General features: G+C 42.2%; 1 protein-coding gene across 3 annotated transcripts in view; it reads right to left on the bottom strand.

Moving 5' to 3' along the window:
- The window catches only part of SLC28A3 (solute carrier family 28 (concentrative nucleoside transporter), member 3), a 77,524-nt gene that overhangs the window by 21,203 nt on the left and 42,353 nt on the right, over positions 1 to 13,968 (bottom strand). For all 3 annotated transcript variants that reach the window (XM_010840051.1, XM_010840052.1, XM_010840049.1), the window contains 6 exons: positions 10,884 to 10,975; positions 8,840 to 9,029; positions 7,623 to 7,767; positions 6,251 to 6,364; positions 4,453 to 4,530; positions 1,653 to 1,733 (listed from right to left, as the gene is read on the bottom strand). In XM_010840051.1, coding sequence (XP_010838353.1) covers positions 1,653 to 1,733; positions 4,453 to 4,530; positions 6,251 to 6,364; positions 7,623 to 7,767; positions 8,840 to 9,029; positions 10,884 to 10,975 — 700 coding nt within the window. The remainder of the gene's footprint in view (positions 1 to 1,652; positions 1,734 to 4,452; positions 4,531 to 6,250; positions 6,365 to 7,622; positions 7,768 to 8,839; positions 9,030 to 10,883; positions 10,976 to 13,968) is intronic.

The following is a 13,968-nucleotide window of genomic DNA, read 5'->3' as shown; positions in this document are numbered from 1 at the left end:
CAAAGGTTCATCTAGTCAAAGCTATGGTTTTTCCAGTATGGATGTGAGAATTGGACCATAAAGAAAGCTGAGCACCAAAGAATTGATGCTTTTGAACTGTGGTGTTGGAGAAGACCCTCGAGAGTCCCTTGGACTGCAAGGAGATCCAACCAGTCAATCCTAAAGGAAATTAGTCCTGAACATTCATTGGAAGGACTGATGCTGAAACTCCAATACCTAGGCCACCCGATGTGAAGAACCAACTCATTGGAAAATACTCTGACACTGGGAAAGATTGAAGGTGGGAGGAGAAGGGGTTGACAGAGGATGAGATATTTGGATGGCATCACTGACTCAATGGACATGAGTTTGAGCAAGCTCCGGGAGCTGGTGATGGACAGGGAGGCCTGGTGTGCTGCAGTCCATGCGGTCTCAAAGAGTCAGACATGACTGAGTGACTGAACTGAACTGAACTGAAGTCTGAGTCATTGTATATTCTTTGAACACTATACAATGAATATCTCTTGACATGTCTATTTTGTATAAGTAATGTCTTGATTTTTTTTCTGAGTAATAAGTTATAATATTTTCTAACAGTCATGTCAGTCTTCACAGCATTCCAAGGACTATTTTAAGCCCTTGTTCTAGTGATGAATTTAATCTTTATAATAACCCTCTCAGGGAGGTCCTATAGTTAGACACATTTTACAGAAGAGGAAACCAAGGCACAGAACTGTTTAGTTGTTCTGTCAGAGATTGCTTAGTTAATAAGTAATGGGATGTAGTTGAGGTTTGGCTTTTTCTACCTAAGTCTCAAACATGGTTGACAGTTCCACTTTTGTAGTAGTTCTTCCAACCAGAGACTGTAGTGCCCACCCGAGAATGGGGACTTTCTGTTGCATCCTCTCTCCTTCCTTCCTGCTTCGACATGAAACACAGGAATGCTAAGTGTTTCAATTGACAGTCAGAAAATTATGCACTCTGGCACTCTTGCTGAAACCTTTAATCCTGCTGGTATTCTGGCTCTCTCTCCATTTTATTTATTTACAGGGATCAAAGGAGGGTTGTGGCTCTGCCCAAAACTTCTATATGCTGCCTTGTTCTTGAGTGCATTTAAACTAACTTACAAATTACTGAGTTTTGCAATATAATATGATGTAGGACTGACAGTGTTGGGGCAGCAGGACTGAGATGAGCTTTTCAGACCTAAAAAAAAAAAAAATTTGCATGCTGACAAAAGCCCTCATGAGAGAAGAGCAGCTTTCCTTTCTTCCTTTGATTCTCTAGCAACTCCTAGACAAGGAAGATCCATTTGGGTTATCATCTGAGGGTAAGCAGTGACTTTGTGTAAGGCATGGGTGGATAGTCAAGATGAAAGGACAATCTGGTCCCAACTTCTTGAAGTCAATTCTTTGGCTAAAGGAGTAACTGCAGGTTTCATGAAGATGTCCAGGGAGTCGCAAGTCACAGCGTTATTAGAAATCCTGGAGATAAAATTCCTTCTGTAGATCCATGGAGGATTTTGGGGTTTGAATCTAATACCTTGGGGTAGGAGTGGATTTTGGTACGAAGGGAAAGGCAGTTTGTAAAAATCCAGATAAAAGACATTCAAGACTTTGTCCCTGAGATAATCACCTCTGCCCCTGTCACCCACTTCCTTCTAGTCCCGGTACCTTTCTAATGATCCACTGCATCAATCCGAGGTAGTACAACATGGACATCACAGTGCTGAAGAAAATCACAATGGGCAGGACCTGGGGGTGGGTGGAGGACAAGAGTGGCCACAGGTTAACACTGATCCCAGCAGTACTAGTAGGTTTCAGATTAATCTCCTTCTTTCTGTCTCCTTTTTCCCCTCTGAAATGTCATCAAAATACCAGAAACTTCTCTTGAATAAACAACACTTTTATCAGGCAATTTCCTCATCTACATACAGTTTCTTCTAATTCGTTCAGGATAAACTTGAGTGTATTTCATAGGAAACTTAAAAAAAATCCTACTGTGATGGGCTTTCCTTACTTCCGTTTCTAGAGAAGCAACGACATTTTGGGGAGGAAATTTATAATAATTAGATCAAGAAACTGAAAACCATTGGCAGATATCTTTGTCATTCTGATATTCAACAGACATAGGATTCACTACTTATTATCAGAGCAACCTGGATCAAGGTTAACTGCGAGCAACCTCAGGTCTTTATTCATAGTAGTGACACAGTAGGTACTTAAATAATGCCTCCTATAGAGCAAGCATTCATGCATTTAGTGTTTAGAATAATGAATATTTTACTTACAGATTTTTGAATCATTATACAAAGATTAGACTTTGCAACTAGTCTACTTCTGTGTTAATGAAGGTTGTCTTTTTCTAGATTTTTCCTGATGCTCTTTGGATGCCTTCCATGCAGCTCGCGTTTCTACGGGGAGCAGTTTCTACCCTGCATGAACCACACTGGGTTGTGGTCTGGATCCCTCACCACCCCTACTCCATTGTTCCTTTTCCCTCTGTTCCCAGCTAAATGGCCAGGAACAAGCTGCCACCAGAGACACAGAATGACTGGAGACAATTTGTACAGGATCTAATTTAGAAAACTCTATTAATAATATATAGTAAAAGACTTTTTGTGCCATTATTCAGAATGCACTCATTTATGTGCTTTTATTGGCTTTAATGGGCAGGCAGAGGCTTCCTGAAAGCTTCAAGGAGTTAAAGGGGCTCATCTCACTAACATTCCCACAGGGAATCTATTTTGGCAGAAAGGATGCCCTGGGGGAGAGGATAGGTGTTGTTCTTGTTGTTGTTGATGGTGGTGGTGGTGGGGAGGTCTGAAGACAGTGGTGCGGCCTGAACAGCAAGTTCCTCCTTCTTTGTGATTTTATTTTTTGTAATTCTGGATTCAATTCATGATAGGAACATATTTCTATCTCAGTTTGTAAACACTGGACCTTTCAGAGATGACTTAGTTATTTCAGCACCAAAGTATCAAATCAGTAGTTTAAAAAAAGATTCAGCATAGCAGTTGGCCAAGGTAATTTGGAGGTAAATGGAGTCCATGAGTGAGAAAACAATAAAAAAGTGTAGGAACAGTAGCATGCCATAAAAAAGAAATCTGAAGAAAAAGCCAAATGCTTTTTCTGACTTATCATCAAGGATTTGTAGGGACTTCCCAGAGGAAGGTGAGCTTCCTGGAGCTGTGGGAGGCCTGGGAGAGAATTGATTAGGCCTGACCTTGGGGCTAAGTCGCCAAGTTGCCTTTCCCCTGTAAAATAACATCCTTCCTGTGGTTGGGAGAAGGCCAGGCCTGCAGGCCTGCCAAGGTGAAGGCAGTACTGAAGGAAAGAGGGGAAAGGTTTAGCATGGGGATGGTTCTGTAAGAACAGAGGTTGGTGTGCGTGACCAGCTGTCCCAGTTTGTCTGCGATTAAGAAGTATCCTGAGTGCAGAGCTGTCACTGAGCCTGGACCAGGAAGTCATTAGCAGCCATATTCATTGCCAGGTACCTCATGTTCTTTCCCCTGAAATCTCAGATCCTATTACCCCATAGGAGCTTTCATAAGTATATCAGCAAATGTTACGCAACTCCCCAAAGTACAGGCATAGCTTGTTTTGTTGTGCTTTACTTTATTGTGCTTCTTGCATGTTGTATGTTTCACAGATTGAAGGACTATAGCACTCCTTCACTGAGCAAGTCTACTGGCACCATTTTTCCAACAGCACTTGCTCACTTTGTGTCTTTGGGTTACATGTTGGTAATGCTCACAATATTTCAAACTTTTTCATTATTACTATGTTTGTTATGGTGATCAGTGATCTTTGATGTTACTATTGTGATTGTTCTGGTATTTTTTTTTAGCAATAAAGTGATTTTAAATTAAGGTATGTACTTTTTTTTAGATATACTGCTATGTCACACTTAATAGATGACAGTAGAGTTGTAAACATAATTTTTATGTGCACTGGGAAACCAAAAAATTTGTGTGATCGCTTTACTGTGATATTCACTTTACTGTGGTGGTCTGGAACTGAACTTGCAACATCTCTGAGATCTGCCTATGTTTCGATATTTCTGATTTCCTCTACGTGTTCTCTTTAATGTTAAAAAAATTATTTATTTATTTGGCTGCATCGTGGCTTAGCTGTGGCAGGCAGGATATTTGATCTTCAGTGTGGCATGCATAATCTTAGTTGCGACATGTGGGATCTAGCTCCCTGACCATTGAACCCGGACCCCCTGCATTGGGAGCTCAGTGTCTTAGCCATTGGACCACTGGGGAAGTCTTCCTTAATGTTATAATAACAAAATAATATGTTTTCAGCCCATTGACTTCAGGTAAATTGTAAATGAGAAAGGATGGTGCTGTGCTGTGCCCCTGTGACATGCCTGGGTTCTGGTCAGTTAGGACCTATCTGAACATCTGCAGATGAAGAAGCCACTTAAAAGGAAATGTCTACGCAGAAAAAAAGTGTTTGGTTTTACCTTGAATGCAAAAAAGTGGTCTGTATATTTCTCACCAAAGACGAATGAAGCACCAGCATCACTGTACCCCAGGAATGTCTGAATTACAGAAAGGAAAAGAGCAGATCATTACAAACACTGAAACAGTAGTTACCATTCACAAGACAACCAGGCTCTGCAGAGGGTGAGGACCCAGAAAACTTGCGGAGAGACTTAGAGAGTTAATTTTCTTAACTTTCCCCCTCCAGTAGATAGATGGCCAGGAAGTATATTTTAGGACTGTAGCTGCATACGGTTCCTGGCATTTCTGACATTCACTTTGACTCTAGGGTGCTAAAGAATAAGCTGGGTGTGATACTTTGCTCCAGAAGACATAGATGGTACATGGCGGGTACTAGTTACTACTGGATGCATAGAGGTTTGTTTCTCTGTTTGGGGAAGCATCTTAGAAGAGTGGCCCCTGGGACAGGATGCAGGGGTCGAATGAGATAGAGAAGTGATGTCATGGGTACTTAGTCATTCCGTTGTGTCTGACTCTTTGTGACCCCATGGACTTGCAAACCCCTGTCGGGCTCCTTTGTCCATGGGGATTCTCCAGAGTAGAACACTGGAGTGGGTTGCCATGTCCTCCTCCAGGGGATCTTCCCAGCCCAGGGATTGAACCCAGGTCTCCCACGGGCAGGGAAGCCCATGATATGGGAAAGGGACAACCAAAATAATAATGAACTTGGCAGATTAACATATTCCACATAAACAAAATTATTTGTCTAACTCATGCTATGGAATTAAAATTTGAATCAACCAAATAGGAAAAGGAGTACATCAAGGCTGTATATTGTCACCCTGCTTATTTAACTTCTATGCAGAGTACATGATGGGAAACGCTGGGCTGGAAGAAGCACAAGCTGGAATCAAGATTGCCGGGAGAAATCTCAATAACCTCAGATATACAGATGACACCACCCTTATGGTAGAAAATGAAGAGGAACTAAAAAGCCTCTTGATGAAAGTGAAAGAAGAGAGTGAGAAAGTTGGCTTAAAGCTCAACATTCAGAAAACTAAGATCATGGCATCTGGTCCCATCACTTCATGACAAATAGATGGGGAAACAGTGGCTGATTTTATTATTTTGGGTTCCAAAATCACTGCATATGGTGACTGCAGCCATGAAATTAAAAGATGCTTACTCCTTGGAAGCAAAGTTACGACCAACCTAGACAGCAGAGACATATTGAAAAGCAGAGACATTACTTTGTCAACAAAGGTCCGTCTAGTCAAGGCTATAATATTTCCAGAGGTCATGTATGGATGTGAGAGTTGGACTATAAAGAAAGCTGAGCACCGAAGAATTGATGCTTTTGAACTGTGGTGTTGGAGAAGACTCTTGAGCGTCCCTTGAACTGCAAGGAGATCCAACCAGTCCATCCTAAAGGAGATCAGTCCTGAGTTCATTGGAAGGACTGATGCTGAAGCTGAAACTCTAATACTTTGGCCACCTGATACGAAGAGCTGACTTATTTGAAAAGACCCTGATGCTGGGAAAGATTGAGGGCAGGAGGAGAAGGGGATGACAGAGGATGAGATGGTTGGATAGCATCACCAACTCAATGGACATGAGTTGAGTGAACTCCGGGAGTTGGTGATGGACAGGAAGGCCTGGCGTGCTGCAGTCCATGGGGTCTCAAAGAGTGTGACATGACTGAGTGACTGAACTGAACTGAATGCAGATAAATAAACTTATTTCTGACGTATCTTAAGGCTTATATTTAAATGTTAAAAGCACTATAAAAAACAAGGTAGTCCTTTGAACTGAACTTACCTGAACTTGTTTGCCCAACCAATCAAAAGCCATAAATCCAGGTTCTGTCCTTAGTATCAAAAGGCCAAGAAGAAACTGTAACCCAATTCCCCAAAAGACAGGCCTCCAGTAAACCTATACAGAAAGAAGAAGAGACATCGTATTAGAAAATGAATGCTAAACTCAGCATAAATTACCAGAGGATCACTATTTTATTGGAAATTTCTCAGATATGGCTTGTGACTCACCTTTCAGAGGCCAAAGCAGCTGTGAGCAAAGAATCCCTCAGAATTATACTAAAAATCTCAGAATTGTATTATTTCTTCTTAAACCTGAGTTTAAGCCTTCAGTCCTGGAAACGTATGTAACCATTTTGTCATGATAAAATCACTTAGACATGAAGAGTAGTTTTACTAGAGTCATTAAAGGAGGAAGGATCTGGTCTTCTGGTCATGTGGTAAATATTAGATACATATAATTATTTTCCCATCTGGAAAATGGAAAGGCTGAACATGACTTCTCTGTGTGTCCAAGGTTTGTTGATCTGACAATTTGTAAGTGAATTAAGTGAAATTCCACCCTTTGGAGGGGCTTTCATTTCACTGTAATTTCACAATTAACTCTAATGCAGTCCAAGAGAGTGTAGCATGTAAATGGACAATCAAGTGCTTTCATTTTTGGTGCAGAGATGAGTGCTCTGCAAAGAACTATGGGACTGGAGGCACAGAAAGCAGTGGAGATGTTCACCTAAACAGGGAAAGCAATTTGGATCTTATCAAGTGGCTTTGGTCTTTGATTAATGCTCTTTTTTTTGGATCAATCACTCAGCCAGTAAAGTCTTCAGACTTTCAGCTAGTAAAGTTTGCTGTTATGAATCATATGTGAAAGTTTTAATATCTCAAAATTCTTGCCGATTTAGTGGGTTCCAGGATGATAAAAACAAGGATAAGAATGGAATTCAATGTAAACAAAACTGCTTAAGGACAAATTTTTGGAGCAAAATAACCTCAACGGCAAATAGAAATTTGATAAACTGCAGAATCCAATGGTAGAATATTGTTATTTACTGACCTGAAGAAATTTGGATCAAAATGAATGAGTTTTCTTTGTATGGGTGTTTAATGGGGGTGGGGATGGGGATACAGAAGTAGAAATCAGACTTGACAGAAGAGAATATTTCACTGGTTGAACAACTGGAAAATTACTGAGAATGAAAAAGGTAGAGTAATAGAACTATTACCATTCAGGAGAAGGGCACCTTAGCCATTTAAAATATCATAGCAAGGTAAGAAAAATATGGAATAGCAGTTCAATTCTTTCATACTCATTACTTTGAGCAATTTACACATGAGGGGAAAAAAGGAGAAAAAAAAATGATTGATTTCATACTTACTTTGGTTGGGTGCTTGGAAAACAGAAATGTTAGGGAAGTGTATATTATGAGTCCTCCAAAAGACACCAGCTGCTGTTGGCCCAGTTTGGCAGTGTCAAAGACCAGCCAGAGAATAACTCCCAGGATTAGGCAGCCCCATATCACCCTAAGAAAATCAGGAAGGATGCTTTGGCATCATTTGTTGTGCTAACGTGGAAAACTTAATCAGGCTTAAATGTACAAAAAAAAACCCCAAAAAACATATTGAGAAACACATCCTGGCACTTGGAAATTATGTGTCTAGAAATTGCAAAAGACTCTCTTTGGGTGTAGCTAGAAAGGCACATAGTCAAAAAATGAAGCAATGTATCCCCAATACTCCACAACTCTTGGACTCTTTGCTGGTGTAGTATTCATAAAGGGGTCAGAGAGGAGAAAGGATGCCTGGAGAAGAAATCTGGTGGTTTCTTCCTGAGAGCTGCTGGGAATTCTCTCCTCCATTTAGGGAGATGGGTGAAGCATTACCTTCTTCCTCTCAAGGAAGAACCTGAAATGTGTCCTCTGCATTGGGGGACCCACCCAAGCCTCGGAGAGCTAAGTCGGATTTTAGACCTGGTTCTGACTCCCTGGAGAACCCAGTGGGCAAAACAGGAGTGATTCAGTAAATGGCAGAGCTGGAGAGGATGCTCTGTTGGGATTGTACAACTCTGGTCATTAGGCCAAGAATGTGTGAACTTTCTTGGTAGATCCCATGTTGGCCATACTGAGGAGAATAGGTTCTGGGTCCTACCCTGCAGGGCCACCTGCAGGCAGGGGGGGGGGGGGTCCCAAAGAGACAGACTGAAAGAAAAGCCCTGAACAGTCACCTGCAGGACAGGGGTCCTATAAGAGAGAGTTGATTTTAATAATTTACAGATGCCCAGAGAGAAAGTCACCCCTTCAAGTCAGAACCATCCCAACTTTTGGACAACATTTTATCACTTAGTGGCACTTGAAATGAAGGCAGTTTGTAGGGGCATTTGAGCACATCTTGCATGAATCACTGCCTGATCTAGGCCTTCATGTCCTGATTATAAAATGAAGGTTTAAAAAAATTTTTTTTAATGAATTATTCCCTGGGTTGTTCCTAGCTTTAATATCCCATCAATGAGGAAGCAATTTTAGAATGAATCTATGGAACAGTGTTGCAAAAGACTAACATCCCTCTCAACCACAATAAAAGAACTGAGTGCATTTACCACTTCAACCAGAACCAATGGCTGTCCAGTAGCCTTTGGCCTGGAGACAGGAACCTGGCTATCTGAGACTCATATTTGGCCATGAGGTGATCCCAGACCACAAAGAAGATGGCAACCACGGTGATCACGAAAAGAGGAAGGGCTCTGTGAAAGTTCATCACACAGGCTGCAATCACCAGGGCCAGGTAACCTGTGCAGGAAGCAAACACAGTGAACATCACCAGTCAGCTGGAGACCAGCCTCCAGCACTGATCTGGCTCAGCCAAGGGCAGGGCCCACCAGGAAACCATTGAACACAGGGGTGCTCTTGACATAGCTATTGGCCCTTCTGATGATAAGGATTGTATTGTGAGTCAAATTCCTTTATTTTTTTTTTTTAAATAGTCTCTCCAAGAATGCTAGAAGCACAGGGTGCCAGGTTTTTTTTCTTAAGGAAACTTCTGAATTCCTGAATCTTGTTGCTTGATCACTGGGGCTCTTGCTTAGTGGGTGCATGCTAAGTCACTTTAGTGCTTCTAAGTCTGTGTGACACTATAGATTATAGCTTCCCAGCTTTTCTGTCCATGGAATTCTCCAGGCAAGAATACTGGAGTGGGCTGCCATGCCCTTCTCCAGGGGATCTTACCAACCTATTGATCGAACCCGGGTCTTCTGCACTGCAGGCAGATTCTTTACCATCTGAGCCACCAGGGAAGCCTCTTGCTTAGTACTGACTACTTTTTCTGATACCCAGACTCAGCAGATGAGCTTCTACAGAGAAAGACCAGGCACCAAAGCAACCACTGGCAAAAATTATTGAGTCTCCTGGTTTGTGGCCCAGATTTGGCCTAAACTTGAGTAGGAAAATCTCTGAATGCCACAACACCGACATGCTACAGAATCTCTAAAGGAAAGAGGTGGGTGATGACGAGGCTGATAGCTTTAGAAGAGGAGATTCTGGGATAAGAACACAAGGTTTTCCATTAAAAGTTGGCAAACATGGCTTTGTTTGCAAGTTAAATTTGGCCTTCCACTTGTTTTTGTAGGTGGCAAGTACAGTTGTATTTGTATATTTGTATTTGTAGTCTACAAATAAAGTTGCCTTGGCACATGGCCACACCATCTGCTTAGTTTGTACTACAATGGCATAGCTGTGTAGTTTTGAGTATGGTCTGCAAAATACTATTTGGGCTGGTAGAAAGCAAGCAAGCATGCTTTCAACCCTGATGCTCCCTGTTCTGGCAGTGTGAGACCGGAAAACCACTGACCTCTTGGGGCCAGCCATCTTGGACTAATGTCCATGGACTTGAGTGGGAGGGCTCACATTTTATAGACAGGAATGGTCTTTGAAATGGGCCCTGGAGCCTTTTGTTTGGAGGGAGTCAAAGCAGAACACCTGCTCATCTGTGAAGACACCCTGGTCCGGCTTTCAGGTAGGAGGAGAGGGCTTCGTGACCCTAGGCTCCTCCTTGTTCTGTGTTCATATAAAGCAGTAATTGATCAGATATTTCACCCCTTCAATTAGGTTGCTGCCTTGTGATTGTCACCATTTTTCCAGTTACCTGAATTTGCATTATCCGACCCTCAAATCCATACCACATTAACAAAGACTATGGGAGTAGGTGATCTAAAAAGTCAGCTGCTGGCTGCATAAACAGGACATGGGGCTTTCCCCTGGTGGCTCAGTGGCAAAGAGTCTGCCTGCAGTGCAAGAGACCTGGCTTCGATCCCTGGGTTGGGAAGATGCCCTGGAGGAGGGCATCGCAACCCCCTCCAGAATTCTTACCTGGAGAATCCCATGGACAGAGGAGCCTGGGCAGGCTACAGTCTATAGGGTCTCAAGAGTCAGACACAACTGAAGTGCCTTAGCACGCAGAACAGCTATCTACATGGGCATTTCAAGCCGAGACCCACCACTCAGGGGCTTTTTGGTGAAATTCTCTCCTCTCTGGATGACTCACAGATGATTCAGGGAAGGGAAGACTTATTTGTTTTCTACAGAAAACTGATATTTGCGAGAACCTGGAAAAGAGACACTAGTATCCCATTCCCTTTTGCTATTTACCTGCTATTAAAATGCCCCAGATGATGTACCGAAGGGTTGTTTTGTGTTCCCTACAAAAATCAGACATCCTCCCACACATCCTTTCCAGGCACCTGTAACAACACAAAGGCAAGAAGTAGGCAGATGTAAACACCACATACACGACATGTCCTGGCACACTAAAGCGATAGTAGATTAGGCTTTGTAAGTCATCAGGTAAACATATTCATGAGGTATGTGTCCTACAAAATAGAAATAAGAAACTCATTTCATTTTAGACCAAAATCAGCCATGGTTTGGCTCAACCTTTGCTGAATGGATGTGCCAAGCTCTGAGGGATTATGGAGATGCAGAAAATGTGCTCCCAGAAATAAAGCAGAGGACAGGATAACCAACCAAAAGCTGAGAATGAATCATAGGATGAGACTGTTTCTCACTAGGCTAGATCACCCCCTCTCTAGTGGAAGGGTGACTGTCTTCACAAGATGCTTGAAAAGTGAAGTAGGATTTTGGGGATTTGAGGGCTGTCAACCAATGGGTTGTGATATAGCTTTCTCAGAAGGTTCTGGAATTGTTGATGTCTTTGTTTCTGCCCAGAGCTTTGTTACAGGGTGGTGTGGAGTGTGCAAGCCATGTGTGCATCTGATCACTTCTTCCAAGGAAGATGGTGTACACCAGTAAGGGAGTCTGGAGAGGTCCCAGGGTGGTACCCACAACAACTGTCCTTTCTTCTCCCTGGTGTTCCCAGTCGCCCTGTGCTTGCTTTGAACCCTGGCTTCCCTGCATACACCTCTTTCCTCAGTGTGCCTCCCAACGCAGGCCTCTCCTCTCCTACTTGAGGCTAAACGGAAGGAATTTACTTGCACATTTAATCATGACCACTTTCAGGCCATTGGACAGGATTTCTAAGATAACCCTGTCTCCTGTATAGAAGATTCACAATCTCCAGGATCTCAAAGGACTCAGACCCCGGTTGGAACCTCCCAGCCCCTTGGTAAACATTCTCCAGTTCCCCTCCCTCCAGCAGTCATGCCCACGTGTCCATGTCACCGTCCCCTTCATGGTTCAAGGCACTGCTCAAGCCCTTCGCTTCCGCAAAGCCTTCTTGCATTTCCTCAGACAGAGGTAGTCCTCTGCAACCTCTTCCTACTATCTCCTTTGATTATGAAGGAGACAATCCTTCAAAATCAAAGATAGTAGGAGATGATTCCTACTATCTCTTTTGTTATGAAGCCTTGACTGACTGTTAACTTCATGGAGAATAGATGTCTGAGCCCAACATCAGCAGCTTGGACACTGAGTGCTTGATAGGCCTTTGTTGAATTCTTAGATAAATGAAATGGTAGTTCTTATTGCTTTTCTGGAACAATATTTTACAGCTGTGGGTTGGGACCCATTCGTGAGTTGTGAAGTTTTTGATACAGTGCGTGATAATTGTCCTTAAACAAAAGAATAGGACATCTCAGAGTATGTCACACATAGTGATGACAGGCATTATTTCATGAACATTTTGTCTTATGTATGTGTATGAATTGGTGTACTGAGAATTAGTGGCATTGTTCTAGAACATGTTGAGGGAGTATAAGTACAATAAAGACTACATTTTTCGTGGTCTAGTTTAGGACAGGCTGCTCATACATTGTCCTCAGTTGCAGATATAGTGTTATAAGGCAGCAGCGTCAGACAGCAACATTCAATAGAGCACATCCATCTACTCTAGGTCAAATGCACCAGACTGTTTAATTGCAGGGAGTGTGTATAGTCCATTACAGCAACCTGACACTGCAAAAAAAGCAAGTGGCTAGAAATAGTCACTTTGGCCATTTGGTTATCTAGGCTGAATGACTCCAAATCTCTTGGTGGTTGTTTTTCCATCCATTAACATTGATGAAACCTGAGTACCTCTGACCACCCAAGAGAATCTCTTGGCCCCAAGGGTCAGAGATTCTTGAACTAAAATGAGGATGAACTGAATTCAGGTTTCCAACATGGTAAAAATTCTTTTTAAAAAGAAAATTTTTATTGGAGTATAAGCTGCTTTACAATGTTGTGTACAGGAAAGTGAATCACCTATATGTATACATATAAACACTCTTTTTTGGATTTCCTTCCCATTTAGGTCACCACAGAGTACTGAGTAGAGCTCCCTGTGTTATACAGTAGGTTCTCACGGTGGTAAAAATTCTTTATGATGTATATGTGACAAGAACTTTCAATCTGAATTTTGACCAGCTCTATCTTCTGATACACAAGTTCCTCAGAGACTCAGGAATTAACACCAAATTTAAATAGGAATTTAGAAAATTTACAAATACTTTAGTGTTATGATAGAGAAAGTCTTGGACTAGGAATCAGAAGCTGAAATTTAAAATAGCCTTTTTTTGCAGCTGACAAACCCTTGGCTAAGTCTGAGCTTCATTTTTGTGGTCCAAAAAATAAAAGTAATAATTTGCCTCTCCTGCTAATGAGTGATAAGGACGTGGACTATTTTCATGATACCATGAGGTAAGAGCAAGTTTGTTGGGACTAAAAGTGAATTGGGTTTTGAGAAATCAATTGCTCATTGATTGAACATTGAGAAGATGAATTAACTACTTTTGCATGGACTGGGGCAATTAGTTGGCAATTTACAGCTTTAATTAGAAGACTGTCCTGGATATTGGGTGCCTAGGACATCAGCAATTTGAATTTACCACATTGATTATACTAGAGTTTCATTAATTTTTCTGAAAATGCTGTTAGGTGGGTAGTAGGCAGGGGAGATTGGTGGTGACTATCTCTGATAAATCATCAGATCAGATCAGATCAGTCGCTCAGTCGTGTCTGACTCTTTGCGACCCCATGGACTGCAGCATGCCAGGGCTCCCTGTCCATCACCAACTCCCGGAGTTCACTCAGACTCATGTCCATCGAGTCAGTGATGCCATCCAGCCATCTCATCCTCTGTCGTCCCCTTCTCCTTCTGCCCCCAATCCCTCCCAGCATCAGAGTCTTTTCCAATAAGTCAACTCTTCGCATGAGGTGGCCAAAGTACTGGAGTTTCAGCTTTAGCATCATTCCTTCCAAAGAAATCCCAGAGCTGATCTCCTTCAGAATGGACTGGTTG

Source organism: Bison bison, unplaced genomic scaffold (assembly GCF_000754665.1).
Source record: "Bison bison bison isolate TAMUID 2011002044 unplaced genomic scaffold, Bison_UMD1.0 scf7180017864141, whole genome shotgun sequence".
Taxonomy (NCBI): domain Eukaryota; kingdom Metazoa; phylum Chordata; class Mammalia; order Artiodactyla; family Bovidae; genus Bison; species Bison bison.
The sequence above is the reverse complement of the archived record's forward strand: the minus strand, read 5'-3'. Positions and strand labels throughout refer to the sequence as shown.